Raw genomic sequence first — 19886 nt, 5'->3', positions numbered from 1 at the left:
GCCTGTGATATTGTGAGTTTGTTTTCACTTTGATTTTGAGAGCCTGGAGGAAGGATGGAGCTGGTGAGGAGTCCTGCGCAGCTTAGCCAGGGGGGACGTGTTTCAGCTATGGTGTCTGGACGAAGGGCTGGCATGGCGTGGTGGAGTCGCAGTGATGGTGTCAGCGGGAAGTGTCTGCATGGTCTGGTGGAGTGGCTACTATGGAGAGTGGCACTCACCATGTGGGACTTGGCTGCTGAGCTGGGCTCAAGCATGCTTGACTTCGTGGCAGAAGCTGAACTCATCCTTGGGACTCTGTTATTAAGCTGCAGCAACTGGTGGTGGACTCTGCTCCTAGGCAGCACTATGGTGCAGGATCCTGTTATGGTGATGGATCCGGGTGGAGGAGAAGACGCACGCAGGTGGAGGGCTCTGTTGCAGGAGCATAAGCACAGAGCATAAAGCTAAGTGGTGTCCCCCTGTATTGTCTCTTTCCCTCATGTGTGTTATTAGTGCAGTGGTGGGTTTAGTTTCCGCACCGACCTATTCCCTAGTGAGGGTTTAGGGTCAGGGCGAGCTAGGGCGTTGAGGTACGCGTGCAGCGCCCGGTGCGAAACCGGCATAGGGAACGTTAGGAGTGCAGGGACGCTGGCTCAGGGGAGCTCAGGAGGTCTCCAATTCCCTTTTCCCTATCGCAGGGCCCACCACTGTTAATGTTTCCCAGGTCCCCCTTATTATTTAAATTCGCCGTACTGGAGGCGGGGTTTCCAGAATGTTTATTAATGTGTAATTCCCAAATTCGCCAGGTGGAGGCGGCGTATCCACCTGCACGTTTTATTATTTAAATGCGCCCCACTGGAGGCGGTGTTTCCAGGGTCACGTGTGTTATGGGTTCGCCTTGCGGAAACATCTGCGTCCAGACACACGTGACCATGACAGGAAGTGTCCGTGGTAAGGCCAGAGCCTCCTAGCCTGGAAGAGAGCAAGACCACGTCCTTCAAGACTGTGATTGACGTTCCAGAAGACATGCAAGATGCCTGTGCGGAAGAAAGGTGTACATGAGGCTTTCAAAGAGGCGGTCAAGGCATGTGAGGTGCACTGAGCACCTGAGACTTGGCAGTTAGTGATAATATCTGCCAGAGAAGATACAGCAAACCGGGTAGCTGTCCTGAAAGAGATGCATTTGCAGTGTCTCCATGTCAAACAGTTGGTCAGGCAGAGTAATGTGAAAGCTGCTCGATGCCTGAGTTAGCCAGGGAGGCTATGGATCGGCGGGTTTTGCGGAAAGACGTGGTTCCGGTACCCAAAGCTCTGATTGGGAGAATCATTGGAAGATCCGGGAAGGTAATGCAAGACCTTGTGAATATCTCCGGTGTGGTGAGGGTGAGGATCCCTCCTGATGATGAAGACCAGGTATCCAGTGAAGTGGGTAGAATTCCCATCATGGTGGTTGGCTCTGCGGAGAGCCTGAGAGACTTTCGGATGCTCCTAGAGTATCGAGTGGGGTACCTGCAAGAGATTGAGCAGTTGAGGCAGGACCGTCGGCGAATTAATAAAGAAGTACGGAATACCAGGTGGCGGCCGCCTCCAACCCAAGATGTAAGGACCCGAAGTGTTCCTCCAAGTAGTGACATGGCAGGTGACCGAAGAGTGTCAGCAAGTGGTAGTTCGACTGGCAGGATGACGTTGAGAGACCGTAGTTCCTGTGAGACCCTGAATGAGTCAGACTCAGGTCAGAGAGTAGGCCTGATTAGGACTGATGACCGTACCAGCCAGGGGAGCTGGTCGGGGAACGGAACAGACAGGAAGAGGAATATGGTGACTAAACAGTGTCTGATGACGCAGACAGACTGCAACTGGAGGGTCAAAGACAATGACCGATATTTTGACCGCTGGGGGCGGGGGAGGCCTAACGCATAGATAAGGCCGTATGACAGATGGAGATGGTTCTCTCGACCTGGGGGGCAAGGTGTAATGAGTGCCCGGTCTCGAGATCCTGGTGTAAGATTGTGTGTTCAACCCCACAAGTTTGAACAGAGGGGCGGGGTATGTGGTGCAATGACCACTGTGTCCACAAGGGGGCGCTGTGTGGATGTCCCAAGAGAACAGATGAGTGGCAGAATCCTGAAGGATAGTTATGTATCTCAAAGTGGGTGGCTTTGAGATGGAGACTTGTGTATGTGTGATCAGCAATATCATTGCTGAGGTGTTGGTTCTAAGTATAAGGGAGAAGTCTTCAGGTAACTAGAGAGATGGGCGGGTTCTGGTTACCTACAAACCCACCCAGGGGTGTGTCTGAAAACGCCTATAGTAAAAGGCTATGTGAGTGTGTGAAGGGCCTGTGATGAGGTCATAGTCACGTGACCCGGTGGGCATGGCTACGGACCATATATGGTGGCCAGGGAAGGTCACATAGTTGAATGCTGGGACCTGATTGGTCCAGTGTTGGAAGGTCCTGTGAGGAGAAGGATCTCCTCACTAACAGCATGGGGAGCGACTGTGTGTGTAATGGCGGCTAGTGTCTGAGAGTCCCTGAGGAGTGAGTGGATGTCTGCAGCCTGGAGAAACAGCCATGTGGGAACCCTGACGTGGGTGAGATAAGGATGAGGCTGAATAGCCTGTATAATGGACGCTATCCTGTAATGCTGTTTATGTTGCTGTGGTTTATGATGACCAATAAACCTCATGGACTATGTTTGGCTTATGAAAACCCGAGCTGGATCTGATTGTGTGGCTGCCAAGCGAGTGTCCCCCAACCTTGAATGACAGCGCTACCTCACAGTATGTATGTTGTATATATGTTGTATGAATGTTGTATATATGTAGTATGAATGTAGTATGTATGTATGTTGTATGTATATTTTTTTTTTTCTTTTTTTTTTTTTACATGCAACAAATTAGCCGGATGATCGGACTGCTACTGTCCCATCATTGGCTAATGTGTCAATCACTGTCATTGTAGCAGGCATCGCCCGATGGGACTTGTAGTCCCATTGGACGATGCCTGCACACAGACACAACCCCCGGCAGGCCCGCACAGACCCCCGGCAGTCCGCACAGACCCCCGGCAGTCCGCACAGACCCCGCCCACACACACAGACACGCACAGTGTCCGCCCACACTCCCCCCCCCCCCCTCCCGAACAGGATGTGCAAGTAGAGAAAGGGGGTTTTTTTAACTCCGATATTTCTGTCCCATTGACTTGAATGGGGCTTCCGGTATCGGAATCGGCGATACCCGATACTTTTTGGGTATCGGTCCGATCCAATCCGATCTGATACTTCACGGTATCGGATGGAATCGCTCAACACTAGTCATAATATTTTATGAGCCTTAATTTTTCCAGTTTTCTGTTTACTGAACTGTATGAAAGCTTGAATATTGAGCTATAGTTTTAATTATACCAATTTGGAATACATAATTTTTTATTACTTTTTATTTATTTTTCTTACAGCCAAGATTAATAAAATAACAGTCATCACCTAGTATTTCATATTTTTTACCTGCGTTCACTGTACAGGATGAAAAGTGATAAAGTTTTATAGTAAGGGGTCGTTATGATCACATCGATAACCTGTCGTTTTTGCATTTTTTTTATTTTAACAAACCATTTTTGATATTAATTCTGTGAGTTTGTTTTTTTATTTTTATATTATTCTAATACCACTTAACTTTTTCTCTTCTTAAATAACATTAGTCTCACAAGGGGACTTGTGAGACTAGCAAGACTTTTTTTAGTGATACCAATATGAGATGCATAGGAGGTTTTGGTAATTTTTATTGCACTTACAGTATATACTGAAACATCACAGTATTGCAGTATTAAGTAAAAATCACTGACTCCTATGAAGCGCGGCCTGTGGCTGGAGTATCAAGGAGTTGCATCAAAGAGCACCAAGATGGCAGTGACTGGGGCCTTCAGTAGGCCTCTGGCTGCCATGGTAACCCATTAGTACCCCTCAGTCATATTATGGGGCTGAGGTATGTGCGCACACCATGTACCACTCTCTTTAAATACCACTATCAGAGCTTGACGTTTGTCATGGGCCGTACTTCATTTTGTGCTAACGTGTTAAACTAGTGCAACAGTTAGACTTTGTAGTAAAGTTAGTGGAGGCAAACCCTTATGTAAAGTGGTCTACATACAGCAGTCCTCTTAGGCCATGTGAACATGTTGAGTATTTGGTGAGGTTTTTACCTCAGTATTTGTAAGCAAAAGCCAGGAGTGGAACAATCAGGAAAATTATAGAAACACATCACCACTTCTGTATTTTTTACTCACTCCTGGTGTTGGATTATAAATACTGAGGTAAAAACTCCCCAAATAGTCAACATGTGCACGTGGCCATAATCGTCTCTTTTGACCAGTGAGGGAGATAACGTTTCGCCGTCTGGTTTTTTGTTAACATGTAATCTTCATCTTTTTACAGGTGCAGCAGTTGCGGGCATTTATCAAGTTGCAGGAAAGAACATGGCACCTCTAGAAGCCTTGGTGTTTGGAGCTGGGCAAACAGTGTTGACTATAATCATTTCTTTTTCACGTGTCCTTGCCACGCTATGAGACATTCTGAGTGGAAATACATGACGGAATTGCTCCTAGTGGATCTGTTCAGAAGGAAAGTAAATGCACATATTTTCTTAAATACATAACGTTGTAGTGCGGACCACTACCCATAGTGACCCTCAGCGAAACATCACATTTCAAGGGAAGATGATCTCTTCAGAAGAAGTGGCTTCCGATTGCTAAGCTGTTGCACTAATAAATTGTCTAGCACCTCACGTGCCTCAGTCACAGGCAAGGAGCAGTACATTTCCTACAGCACGGTAGGAAGGAGCGCCTGGTCTGGTCATCTAGTCCTCTAGTGATGTCAACATGGCAGTGGTGTACAGTGTTGTTCTAACGATTTCATTATACCATACCAGATGAGATTTTGGATCAGCATACCAAAAAGTAACAGAATTTTTATAGGGGGTAATTTGATAATCAAATACTCCATACAGGAGGGTCTTCCAAGGTGGCGGACACTGATATTGCTGACCCCAGATCACTGTACCACTGCTGTGGATAAAAAGGCAATGGTAGAAAGTTTATATGTGCCAAATTGTTTGTGTTATTTTTTTATGATTTTAGTTTTAGCTGATGACATGCTGAATATTGATGATGTATATACTTAGGAGTGTTTCACATTTCGTTACAAACCTTGAAACTTGTCTACTGGCCAGTAAGTACAAGTGTTTCATAGCTTTGGCTACAATGGTCTAATAAGGTATTTATTTTGGCCGGTGAGTACTCCCATCTAAGGCTCTGTTCACTCTCCGCCCAAGATGTGTGTCTGGAAGATTTCCCAATGTATATCATGATGCAATGCTGAACATAAGCCAATGTATAGGCGTATTTTTAATAAAATGTATACCTTGCTTTATACATGTGTATGCCACTCCACTGTAAATAAGTGTAGGTTACTACAAAAAAAGGAAAAAAGTACCTTCCCAACATGGAGCTTTATGAACTGGCGTTCTCCAGACATATGTAGTGTATAGTTCACAATGTGAGAATTGTGAACTGAGCAGTCTAGGCACGGTTATCGGCAGACATGATAGGAGCATCACTGCTGGATGTTGGTGCATTCTGTGGTGTAATGCACATGGTGGTGCCTGTATAGAAGCACAGAGTCCCCCCTGGTTTCTGCACTGCAAAGATGCAGTCACGTTATGTCCCCCAAAATACAAAGGCATTCTTATCTAGAAGAAATGTTTCTAAAGAGAATTTCTCCATAACATAATCTGGTGAACCATGGCACAATTTTCTATTGGATTCTGTATGAGCTACAGGGAAAGAACTCTCCTTGAGATTGAAGGCATATGGCGGTACAGTATTGGCCCATACACTTCTGAGGGTGCCATATTATATGCAGTGTACCACAACTGTAGAAGAAAAGACGTGAACCACACATCTAGACCTTAACATTCTGAGCAAACAGTATGAAGCTCGGTGTCATGCCATGGTGAACCACTTCCATAACCTTAAAGGTGTGGCGAACAGCAGGGGGAACGACTCAGGCGCCCTACAGCACCTGCAGCTGCAAGGAAAGATCCTACAGCTGCAGGTCATGACACCCCACAGGAACAACATCAATGGCTACCTCACAGCTCCTTTCACTAGGTGTTGGTGCTATGTGGCGGCCATTACTGTGGTGCTGTATCTGTGGTATGGTGTGACCGGAAGCCATGGGGGATTTTGCTTTGCAGTATGGGTGCTGTGAGGCATTTGGGTCACTCCCTCTATTGATGCGGTATCACTTTAACACTGGTTGCTGAACCTTTAAGCTTAAGGACCCCCTAAGAGGTGATGTGGCTTCATACAGTCTGAGCAGTATGCTAAGAACTTTGATTTTGTTCGTTTTTGCTTAGCCACAGTAGATTAGTGTATGAGTTTTGGATGAGTGGTCTAAGGCCACGTTCACACGCTTAGTATTTGGTCAATATTTTACCTAAGTATTTGTAAGCCAAAATCAGGAGTGGAACAATCAGAGGGAACGTGTAATAGAAACACATCGCCACTTCTGTATTTATCACCCACTTCTGGTTTTGCCCTACAAATACTGAGGTAAAAATAACACCAAATTCTGGACGTGTGAACGTGACCCAAGTCATTTTCTACAGTTGTAGCTTGTTATATGCACTGATTACAGTAAGTGAACATATACAGAGCCATAATAGCGCAGTTACTATTAACCCTTATCCTGCATCATCTGAATGTTATATATAATGTAGATGTAGCAGAGCTGAGCCTCATCAAAAATAAAACCTGCGTGAAACATATGGCTCTTTGACATCTACTTATCAACAGCAAACTTTCAGTTTGTTCTGTTCTTAGCAAGCAACAATATATGGTAAATAAGAACAGTAGAATCAAGGCTTTGGTCCATAAAATATAACTATGTTTTATACTATCTTTACGTTCATTTATTGGTATAAAAAGCTGAAAACAACCATTGGTTTGACATTCATTTTCTTTTGGTGAGATGATATCTCCAGCTATGCCTCTACCAGGAGCAATAATATAGATGCAGCTAATGAATTAGGAACATACGGAAAAACTGCTGATGAGCATTGTGCACTATTAATATATCACAATGATATTTGCCGCTCTTACTATATATCCTCTCTGAGGTACTCTAAATGCTTGTTAAAAAAATGTCTGTTTTCTATGCCAATACTTCTAATATTTAAATATTTACCGTAATCCAAAATAATAAGATGATCTGAATATAAAAGGGGTACATTACATATTGTTGTAAAGTGTATGTTCACATATAAACGTGGATTCACTGTTGACATATGATGTAACGTTTTCTGCATTGCATGACATCTACTGATCCTGACTTATAATTCTTCTTATTATACAGTAGACCAGAGTGATTCTCTAGGCCTTAGGACGGAAATCTTTCACCATTCTTTCCTTGATCTTGCTTGGTTTGATATCTGATGTAGTTATTAATTTAGCCCCCATATAGTAAACTAATGTAGCAGCTCTCTGTCGCACTGAAGTGTAGGGAATCAGCTAAACTCCTTGCTGACAGTTTCTAAAAACAAAATGTATTTTAAATATAGTTATTTAGTAAAATAACAGACCATATTTTTCAAACTATGAGACTCACATTTCCATTAGACGCACCCCAGGCTTAGACAGCAGAGAGTAGGAAGAACATTTTTTCCAATTAATTAAAACCCCTGGTGGTGTAAAGAGGAAGGGTAATCACTAATTTTAATGTAGTAGGGTAGAATAGATAGGTAATAAATCTATTGTTAGTGTATCTCTGCAGTGTGTATTACACACACACAGCTCTGCTGTATATGCACATATACATACACACAGCGTTGCTACATGCACATATAGACACACAGCTCTGCTACATGCACATATACATACACACAGCTCTGCTACATGCACATATGAGTACATAGCTCTGCTACACATGCACATATACTGTATATATATATATACACACAGCTCTACCACATATGCACTTATAGACACACACAGCTCTGCTACATGCACATGTAGACACACCCACCCAGCTCTGCTACGTATGTACGTATAAACACACACAGTTCTGCTACAGACACATTCACACAGACATATTATACATTACAAAAGTAATACCTCAGACTTCATGGCAACCAGGCCTGCACTACAGCTTCCTCGTTTCCACAGAACTGGCTTATGTCACAATCCAACCGACATGGACCCAGATATAGCCTTGCCAGGATTTAATCTCAGCACCCTTCACCCCTCCATGGTTTTCAACAGGCTGATATTATTTTTGCAGTGACAGCAGGTTCTCCCAGAGCTAATCTAACCCAGTAATGACAGTAATTCTGCCTGGACTGTAGTATGAGTGGTAGTCTATTCGCTCAACATCTACATCTATAAGCTCTCCTTATCTTAGTGAAGCAACCAAAGTACAACCCTTCCGGAGACTCAAAAAAAATTCCAAATGCATGTTCATCCCACACCTTACAGTTCCTGATCAGGACCTTAGCGGAGGCTGCACAAGCTGAGCTTGAAGAACCTTCCACCCCACTAAGGCCTCTTTCACACTTCAGTTTTTTACAATCAGTCACAATCCGCCAGGTTTTGAAAAAAACGGATCCTGAATTTTCTTTTGACGATCCGTTTTTTTCCCCCATTGACTTCCATTTTTTTGAGGATCCGCCAAAAGTTGCTGTCCGTCACCATCCTCAAAGATTTCAAAACGGAGCTTGCAAGGTTTCTTTCTCTGGCGGATCCTCCAGACACTCATTTAACCCGAAATTCTTTCTGGTTGCCGGACAAAAAAACAAAATTCTCTCTTTCTCTCTCTCTCTCGCCAGCGGTTCCTTTAAATTTCCTCATTTTCAGGATCCGTCTAAAAACGAATTCTGTGCCATCCGTTCACATCAGTTCAGAACGGATCCGCTTGTCTAACTTTTTGGCGGATTTGAACTGATGCAAAAAAATGAAGTGTGAAAGAGGCCTAACTTAAGGAACTGAAAGGTCCTTGAATTAATCAGGTGGAAGGTCCTTCAGCTACTCAGGTTGTGCAGCCTTCCCTCAGTCTTTGCAGCTTCCTCTGCTCCTTTGATCACATAGATCAGTGTCAGACAGGAGGAGAGACAGCAGCTCTCTCTGTGATCAGGAAGGACATAGTGTCAGCGCTCTCCTCTATCACAGGAAGCTGCTTCCAGACTATAAGATGCACACACTTTTTAGCAAGAGTTTTTCTTGTTAAAGGGTCTTCTTACCATCCAAAAATATGGTTAGTATAATCTAGTGAAATCTTTTGTCGTTTGTCTGTGTGTACATTCTTATGGAGAGAGGTGAGAGAGGGAGCTTTTGGAGCACTAGGTTGTCACATGTAAGGTCATTTGTGATCCATGCAAATTCACATGTTGGGTACAAAACATGTGAACCAAATTGATCACAAAGAAAATGTCTAAAGGAGATGGCAAATGACATTGCTCAAAGCGTAACCATCATTTTAATTTTTATTTCATAAATCAATAGCAAACATGAAAATAAGCAACATTGTAATATATCTTAGCAGAGAAATTTGCTTCTTTCTCTGCCAGAATTAATCAGTCATTATCGAAATGCTCAGTTCGGAGATAAAATCGGTATTCAGTGAAGACAGACTTTCCCATTACTGAGATAGGAGAGGGCAGTTGGTGCTGATGACATGATATGTAGACTGGAGGAGGGAGCAGCTAGACACAGAATAACCGAATATAATATAATTTTTTTCTCATTAATGTACACTCTGTGCCCCATCTTGACTGAAAAAAACAGAAGTGGTCATAAGTATTCAGACCCTTTGGTCAGACACTCATATTTAAGTCACATGCTGTCCATTTCCTTGTGATCCTCCTTGAGATGGTTCTACTCCTTCATTGGAGTTCAGCTGTGTTTAATTAAACTGATAGGACTTGATTTGTAAAGGCACACACCTGCTTATATAAGACCTCACAGCTCACAGTGCTTGTCAGACCAAATGAGAATCATGAGGTCAAAGGGCTAGCCAAGGAGCGTCAAAATTCTGGCAAGGCACAGATCTGGCCAAGGTTACAAAAAGAATTTCTGCAGTACTCGAGGTTCCTAAGAGCACAGTTTGTGACCACCAGAAGTCTTCCTAGACCTGGCCGTCCAGCCAAACTGATCAATCGTGGGAGAAGAACCTTGGTGAGAGAGGTAAAGAAGAACCCCAAGCTCACTGTGGCTGAGCTCCACAGATGCAGTAGGGAGATGGGAGAAAGTTCCATAAAGTCAACTATCATTGCAGCCCTCCACCAGTTGGGCCTTTATGGCAGAGTGGCCCGACGGAAGCTTCTGCTCAGTGCAAGACATATGAAAGCCCGTATAGAGTTTGCTAAAAAAAAAAAAAGCACATGAAGGACTCCCAGACGAAGGTTGAACTTTTTGTTGATAATTCTAAGCGGTATGTGTGGAGAAAACCAGGCACTGCTCATCACCTGCCCAATACAATCCCAACAGTGAAACATGGTGGTGGCAGCATCATGCTATGGGGGTGTTTTTCAGCTGCAGGGACAGCATCACTGATTGCAATTGAAGGAAACATGAATGCGGCCAAGTACAGAGATATCCTGGATGAATACCTCTTCCAGATTGCTCTGGACCTCAGACTTGGCCGAAGGTTCACCTTCCAACAAGACAATGACCCTAAGCACACAGCTAGAATAACATTCTTGACTGGCCCAGCCAGAACCCTAACCCAAACCCAATTGAGCATCTTTGGAGAGATCTAAAAATGCCTGTCCACCAACGTTCACCATCCAACCTGATGGAACTGGAGAGGATCTGCAAGGAAGAATGGCAGAGGATCCCCGAATCCAGGTGTGAAAAACTTGTTATATCATTCTTAAGAAGACCCATGGCTGCACTAGCTCAAAAGGTTGCTTCTATTCAATACTGAGCAAAGGGTCTGAATACTTATGACCATGTGATATTTCAGTTTTTCTTTTTTAATAAATTTGCAAAAATGTTTACTTTTCTGTTTTTTTCAGTTAAGATGGGGTGCAGAGTGTACATTAATGAGAAAAAAATGAACTTTTTTGAATTAACCAAATGACTGCAATGAAACAAAGAGTGAAAAATTTAAAGGGGTCTGAATACTTTCTTTACACACTGTATTACAAAGTTTCTTATTTTGTATTTTGAGTTATAAAATACAAATTAAAACCGTTAAGCTGTGTTCACACACAGCGTTTTTTTCGCCGTTTTTCCCGCGGATTTGCCAAAAAATCCGCAGGAAAACCGCGAAAAAGAAGCTTCCCATTCATTTCTATGCATTTTGCACTTTTTGTGCACATTGATGCGCTTTTTACCTCGAAAAAACCGCATCGCGGTAAAAAACGCAGCTTGCTCATTAATTTCGTGTTTTTTTCCCCGTTTCTGATTAGTTCAATGCATTGGGAAAACGCACAAAAAACGCGCAAAAATACGCGGCAAAAACGCGCAGAAAAAAACTTGCGGTTTCTGGGAAGGGAGTCCTGTTTTTAAGCAGAAATCTTCTGCTACGTGTGCACTTAGCCTTACTCTTTAAAAAGTAACGGTCATTTTCAATTATTATTTTTTTAAATCACTAGTACATGTTAAAATAAGAAACTTTGTAATATATTTAATCTTAGAAACTTTCTTCCTGGATTGATCTTGCACTGTCAATTCATGGGTAAAATCGGTCTTCAGTGAATGCAGAATTTCTCATTTCTGAGATAATAGATGACAGTTGGTGCTTGAAAAATTCTATGGATAGGGGAGAGGAGCTAGAGTGAGATAGACATTTTACTGCATAGAACTTTATGTGCACCAACTGTCGTCTCCTACCTGAGTAACAGTATTCACTGAAGACAAATTTTAAACTAGAATTTTGAGAATGAAAGATCAATACAGAAGGAGAAAGAAGCAAATGTCTATGAGAATATATATTACAAAGTTTATTATTTTCCTGTGAACTATTCATTTTCGAGAAAAAAAAAGATTAAAACAACGGTTATGCTTTAAGGATAGCTATTTTTCTTAATTTTTTTTTTTTTTACAGTTCATGTTTCCTATTATCAACCAACCCTTCAAATCCTTTTGAATTATGGTAATTACCTGAGGTAGTTCTAGCACCTTGATGTACTATTATCCTTGCCAATATGACGCTGTTTGTAATTATCAATTTTCCATAACCTGATAAGGAGCTAACAGTGTAGAGAAAGAAACTTGCTGTACATTTTTTTTGTTTTATGCATATTAAAAACCATCAATTATATGTTCTCAATTACAATCCATATAAACTTGTCAAGCAATAATAAAAAAATCAATAATGCCAAAATGGCATGATAAAAAAATAAGGTAATTAATTGCAAACCGTCCATTTTCTAAAATGTCATTGCACAGTAAAGCGGCTGTATGCGATCATGCAGCTGCCGGAGCAGGAAACCTATTGCTGGACACAACCAAGCCGAGTTTAATACCTTCTCTGTCTTCTCTATCGCTGTATACACAGTGCTGAAAAAGCGCAATGTATTCGGTAATAGGAAGCGATAACGGTGCTTCCTCCTCTGGACACAACTGTCATAAGATCACCAGATGTAGAGGAAATCCAATCGGCTCTGCTGTGCAGCCTGAAGACTGCATATCTGCTGTAACTAGGGATAATATACCAGTTACAGGGGAAATCAGATTAAAAAAGGTATTCAAATGTTAGAAAGTGCTAAATAAAAAGCGTGTAAAAAAGCCTCTGCTAATCCAAATTGTTGTTACTAACAGTATCCTCCCATAGGAAAAAAAAATGTATCCAATGTATACAAATAGTTGTTACAGAAAGAGGAGCGAAAAAGAAGGAAAAAAAAATAACTATTTAAGCTGCAAGTACAAAAACACCCCAAAAAATGTGCCTGGTTAGGAAGATGTTCAAATGGGCCTGGTCCTGAACGTAGTGGCCTTCATTTCACTGTCCTAAACATTAGGATTTTAATGGGTTAGTAACTATGTAATGCACTGTTGTGCCTCATCCGCCTGAATGAGAAGCACGTATGGGAAAGTGCGCTAATATGCATTACCCTAATCAACATGTGGAGATTGTCATGTTGATTCCTTGCAGAAGACACGCATTTAGAAGAATTCAGATCTATACTTGGATAGTAAAAAGAATAATATTGTTAAATAAGTAATCCATACTAGCTATGCAAAAAAATTCTAAAACCTCTTTGGAATGTACTTAACTAAAAGCTGCAAAAGCAGGAGCAGCCTGGAAGGCTTCACAACCACAAAGAGCCATTTATAGTTCTCAGAGACACTATGTAGGAAAAGTCTAAAAATGTTGGCAATTGAGATAACCATTTTAAACCCTACAAGACCAATTCATTAAAGGGTTGGTCCAAAACGAAAATTTATTTTAATCCTAAATCTATATTTAACGTCATAATCTAATCTTTTTGTATAACATACTGTAATTAAAAACTAAAAGTCAGTAGGGAATATGTTGCTCACCAGTAAGTCCTCTGACCTGAACCATCGATATAAGCAGGAACCACAGCCACCCGTCGGCTGAGTGCATATATAAATCCAAAAAAAGAAAAAGAATTGTGCTGGATCCTTGATTTAAAACTATCCTTGTTTTTATTAGAAAATCATTTAAAAAATTACATCAGGGTAGACAGTAACTGGTTGACGCGTTTCAGCGGAAGCCTTAGTCGTTGTGACCTGATTTTTGGCCCAGTCATTGCTTTGGTGTGCAAAAATGAGATACTTCTTTATATATCCCTGTACATATCGTGCATAGAACTTACTCTTTTTCTGAGCAGTTCCATTTCTGGTTAGTGGCCACCTGAACTCCGTCCTCCTTGCCGAAGAGAGCAGGGCTAAGCGATATTTTGTCTTATTGCAGACACAGGTTTTGAGAATCAGTTTATGTTTCTTAGTGTTAATTGTAATACGAGACAATAAATAGAATTATAGAATTTTAGAATTATAAAAAGGACACTCTTTAGGAAACAATTGCTGGGAGTTTTTTTGGTTTGCACTTTCTGTATTTCTTTAAGTGTCACTTGAAGAAAACCTGACAGCAGGATTTGTCACAATTTAGACATTTCAGTATTATCACTAGGTCCTTCTTTAGTATGTTTAAAATAAAGGTAAATGCAAGTGCTTAGGTACCCAGACTAGTGTAGGACTGCTGTCAGTCATACCAATAGTGCAGTGATATCATGCCTACATGTTACCCTAGATTGGGTATCAATGGTATATACATACCAATGACTGATTGATTGGGTATCATTGGTATATGATTCACATCCCTCAGTGTGCAAGGAGAACAGAACAAAGTCCCCTTTCTCCTCTATGCACACGCTGCGTGTCAGTCCCACCATTGAAAGTGTGATATCAGTGCTCCTTTGGAATGACTGACAGCTGTCTCAGACAGGTCCAGGTACCCGCGCTCGTGCATTAAACATCATTTTTAGCTATACTATAGGAATGCTTAATGCATGGATACTTTAAAACAGTATTGACAGGCTAATAAAATGCTCCTAATAATACACCATGCTGTCAGGTTTTCTCTGATTTATGTTATTACAAGCTGCATGCTGTATTTTTAGCTTTTAAAATACCACAAGATTTGAAATAAGCTGTAGAGCTTGCTTAGAGAATTTTTACATAATATTTAAAATTATAAATTATCATATGCACTTCACCTATAGCTATTTTAGAAGGATTTTTATATAATACAGCATGATCAGTTTATTTTGATACATTACCATGATAGGCTGTGGTACTAAAAGTCAAATGGGAACTGTACTTTCATCACATCTTGCATAATTCAATAGAACTTAAAAATGTAAGAAACTTTGTGATGTATCTTCTCAGCGAAATCTGTTTTCTTCTCCACATATGAAAAACACTTATTTGTTTCCCTCTGCCTCCTGAACTTATTATCTACTCTTTAAAAAATCTTCTCAAATCTGTCTTGCTTATACGAGGTTGACTTCTAGCTCCCTGTGGTGTCAAGTGCCATGGTCCATTATATTTTATGGAGAGGGATGGAAGAGTGAGGAGTTTGGTAAGGAAACAGGCAGAGAGAGACACAGGAAGATCATGCTGAGCTTTCTAACAAGTCCTTTACCTTACCCCAAAGCTTGACTCACATCCAGACAATTTTCGACTGTTGTATAGTTTCCTCTATGTTGTTGTTTGTGTGCTAAAAATGGAAAGAATAGCAGAAATCCCTCTCTGTGTGTTGTTTATGGAAACAAATCACAGCAGATAGTCTTATCCCACTAGCTATGAGTTGATTGCATATTTGAGATAGCCTGCAGAGTTGAAAATTGGTGAACATGCAGGATATATTTGCCAGAAATTGTGTTATTCCTCATGTACACATAGAGGGCAGCATATTTTGGAAAATTACTTGAAAGTATAGATACTATTTCAGTTGGAGATGGGGAAAACAGGTACCCCCGATGTCTGCTAGCTGCATGGCGTGCTTGAATTTGCTCCAAAGCTGCATCAAACAGCAGGAATCAGTATAGTCAGATGATTTGGTTTCCTTGCATGTATTCAGTTATCCTTATCATAAGCATGATGTTACTTGATTCTCAATAACCTTAATAACATTATAAAAGGGCATGCCATCTAAAGGGAATGTCCATAGACAGGACTTTGTTTTTGCAAATATTTTCTGTGAATTTCTTGAATGTGCAATGTGTTGTGTGAATAAGAATGCAGAGGTTCCAGTATAGCACAAACCATATTCCTCATGGTCTCTAGTGAGTTGTTATGACTAAATGAGGATATTATGGTGGCGCTGGCTGCTGTGTAGTGTTAATATGACTTTCTAAGTGATGACTGTGGCTTGTTTGTGTCGTAGTGATGGTCATATGAACGATAATTGAGTAACACTGTCACCTTTTTATTTATCCTAGTAATATTGAATGTTCACTTGGTAACTTTTGTCTTTTTATAAGAGAATTGTTTGAGGCTTTGTGTACACTATATACAGTACTTCTCTATATTTTTTGTGCCATTTCTGGAAAGTTCCTCCGCTCCTTATGTTAGAAAGCAGAGTTTCTTACTCTGGCAGAAATCATGGACAGGATTTTTTTGACTATCTGCCAGGTAGTATTGCATTATTGTCTTCGAATCCATTGACAAGCGATAACTGTGGACGGAAATGGCTAAAAGTAGCACAAGCTATATACGTTCTCCATCTGTGCAAATTATATGCCACTGATAATATTGAGGGGGTTGTCTACTTATTAGTGATGTTTGCTTTAAATGTTATTTTAGCTCACTTTTACATTTGTAGCTAGTAGTACTACTACTTTTTTGTTGGCATCATTTACTATGGCACTTATACTCAATATGTAACCTTTATGTAAAGTTAATTGATTTCAGTTCTTCAATACAAAAAGTGAAACTCATATATTGCATAGAGTCATTACAGAGTGATCTATTTCAAGTGTTTATTTCTGTTAATGTTGATGATTATGGCTTACAGCCAATGATAACCCAAAAGTCATTACCTCACTAAGTTAGAATACTTTATAACACCAGCTTGAAAAATTATTTTAAAATCCAAAATGTCGGCCTACTGAAATGTATGTTCAGTAAATGCACTGAATACTTGGTCGGGGCTCCTTTTGCATCAATTACTGCATCAATGTGGTGTGGCATGGAGGCGATCAGCCTGTGGAACTGCTGAGGTGTTATGGAAGCCCAGGTTGCTTTGATAGCAGCCTTCAGCTCATCTGCATTGTTGGGTCCTCTTGACAATACCTCATATATTTATTCTCTATGGGGTTAAGGTCAGACGAGTTTGCTGGCCAATCAAGCACAGTGATACTGTTGTTTGTAAACCAGGTATTGGTAATTTTTCACTGTGGACAGGTGCCAAGTCCTGCTGGAGAATGAAATTTCCATTTCCAAAAAACTTGTTGGCAGAAGGAAGCGTGAAGTGCTCTAAAATTTCCTGGTAGACGGCTACGCTGACTTTGGTCTTGATAAAACACAGTGGACCTACACCAGCAGATGACATGGCTCCCCAAACCATCACTGATTGTGGAAACTTCACACTAAACCTCAAGCAGCTTGATTTGTGTGCCTCTCCACTCTTCCTCCTGACTCTGGGAGCTTGATTTCCAAATGAAATGCAAAATGTACTTTCCTTGTGGAGTGTGTCAATGACTGCCTTCTGGACATCTGTCAAGTCAGCAGTCTTCCCCATGATTGTGGAACCTACTGAAACAGACTAAGGGACCTTTTTAAATGCTTAGGAAGCCTTTGCAGGTGTTTTTTGATAATAATCATTCTAAGTTACTGAGATAATGACTTTTGGGTTTTCATTGGCTGTAAGCCATAATCATAATCATCAACATTAACAAAAATAAACACTTGAAATAGATCACTCTGTTTGTAATGACTCTATATAATATATGAGTTTCACTTTTTGTATTGAAGAACTGAAATGAATTATCTTTTTGATGATATTCTAATTTTGTGAGAAGCACCTGTATTTAAATAAAAACAACTTTTTCATTGCATTACCAGTCTATATTAATCTGTGTTACAAGAAAACTGATTTAAAGAAGAGCGATTAAATCGATACTGGTGCCAGACCTTCACTGCTAATAAAAATGTTGGAATGGAGTCTATATATTAAAGGGAACCAGTCACGTTGCACAGCAGTGTCCCAGCAGCATTATGGAATAGAGAAGGAGATGCTGGGCAGAATGACACATATATAGGTTTATTGGAAAAGATTCAGTATACCTTGTCTCTCTGGTGTTTATATTCACAGGAGTCCAGTGGGCGGTCCTACTCTATGATTGACAGCTATCTCTGCATGTAGTCATAAAAGGAAGACTGGCAGAAACTGAATAGGACCGCCCATTGGACCAGGGATTTCAGAAAGTTTTACTGAAACTTATCCCGCAAAAGGGTATATCAATCTGAGCATCTCATGTTGACCTATAACTTCCTGCCTGCAGATCAGGTACCATTTTTAACATGACAGGTTCCCATTGAAATTTCCATTGGTATATTTTCATTTCGTAGATGGAAAACAATATTAATAAAAGTAAAATGGCTTTTGATTTTTCCTTTTTGTGGAAAAGACTTAATGTAAATATTACCAGAAGCTTTAACTAGTATATCTTCATACATATACAGACTTGTTGAGTTTAACAAGATGGCAAAGCTGAATTTGTAATTTAGTACCACTGAGAGACTCTGATTCCAGTGTTTTGTCACTTATTTTACTGGGTGTGATACATTGTTTTCACTGCTGCAGATCTACCAGTTCTCTGGATGTTGAGTTCAGTGTAACCAAGCCCACACTACTGATTAGCCGCTGTCAGTGGTGGGAGCGTGGTTACACCATGCAGTTGACTAGGAGGCAAGTGACACCTAATCCTTTAGTCATAATCTGCTGATAAAACACTAGTTGTATTAAAGCAACAGCACACAGCCAAGTAAGTGACATATCACTGAAATCTAGGTCTTCAATCAACTACACCATGCTGCTCTTGGATTACATAGCAAAAACCTGACAGATTCCCTTTAAACTCATGTCTACTCTTGCAACTGACTTTCTTATTTATCCTAATGAAGTTGAAAAAAGTAATTTTCCATATGTTCTCAAATAAAAATGTCCTTCCATCATGTGTCTACAGTTCTAAAGCAGACCTATGTATCTCCATGGTAACAGAACACAAATGAAACCTGTGGAGTGTTAAAGACAAAACGATAGCAAATGTTTAATTGTATCGTTTGCCATTTTTTAAACGCATTGAAACAACAAAAAATTAGCAATTTGCAGAAATTGATCACTAATCACTGTAAATAATCTTAATTATTGAGAACTAAATATACATTTGTAAATATTGTACATTATTAATTTTTAATTTTATAAGATTTTTTATTTTTCGCATTACTGTACAAAAATCATGACCGAAATGAAAATAAAAAAAATGTTTTGTTTCAAGTATTAGCTTGTGAATTGTGTTAAGTGCTGTTCCTCATAATAAGATATGTAGTTACCATTAATCTGGTAACAAAACATTCACTGGCCTGTTGGCAGATTAAGGTTGGGTAACAAAGCTAACCTCATTTACCTTTGTATCCGGCAAATATTTCACTCTTCCTTTACAGACTTGCTGTAGTCTCAAGAAACAGTGCTCATAGTAATTATACGCAGTTGTGAGGCAGTGACCGGTGTCACATGTAAGGGTCGCTGTGTGTTCCCCCCTGGATGCGCACGGAGGCGTATTGAGGCCGTGGGAGTGAATTGCAGTCACAGGCATAAATGTGATTGCAATGCAAAGTCTTGTGCAAGCTATTTGTCCAAGGCAGATTTAAGAAAACCTGCTCTGGGCTCATACCTCTAGTTTGTCCGTGGGGCAGGTCTTTCTCCCCGGACACAGACGTCTCTCAGCCATCAATCATTTCCTCCATTCTTCTGGGTGCCGCCTCCTCAGCGTTCAATCATCAGCATTAACAGAAATAAACACTTGAAATAAATCACTCTGTAATGACGCTATATAATATATGAGTTTCACTTTTTGTATTGAAGAACTGAAATAAATTAACTTTATGATGATATTCTAATTTTGTGAGAAACACTTGTATATTGAAAATGGGAGTTGTGTCTCACTCTGTAAATAGAAATCCAAGATTCAAGTGATATACAGTGAACGGTTGTAGCCATCTTATATTCACCACTCAGTGTGTGACTGAATTAGTACATCTGTGATATACAGCAGCAACAGCACCTTAATCCCTTTCTGACATCTGATGTAATAATTCGTCTCTGTGCCCTGGACCTATTTGACCAGGGACAGGTTATTACATCATCGCGAACGTCCAC

At 40.6% G+C, this 19886-nt stretch overlaps 1 protein-coding gene across 1 annotated transcript in view; it reads left to right on the top strand.

The window, feature by feature from the left end:
* The window catches only part of TMEM170B (transmembrane protein 170B), an 85201-nt gene extending 65574 nt beyond the window's left edge, over positions 1-19627 (top strand). Inside the window, exon 3 of the mRNA XM_073589980.1 lies at positions 4410-19627. Coding sequence (XP_073446081.1) covers positions 4410-4540 — 131 coding nt within the window. The 3' untranslated portion in view covers positions 4541-19627. The remainder of the gene's footprint in view (positions 1-4409) is intronic.
* The last annotated feature ends 259 nt before the right edge of the window (positions 19628-19886 follow it).

The sequence above is a fragment of the Dendrobates tinctorius genome, unplaced genomic scaffold (assembly GCF_039654945.1).
Source record: "Dendrobates tinctorius isolate UK_male_01 unplaced genomic scaffold, ASM3965494v1 ptg000115l, whole genome shotgun sequence".
Classification (NCBI taxonomy): Eukaryota; Metazoa; Chordata; class Amphibia; order Anura; family Dendrobatidae; genus Dendrobates; species Dendrobates tinctorius.
The sequence above is the reverse complement of the archived record's forward strand: the minus strand, read 5'-3'. Positions and strand labels throughout refer to the sequence as shown.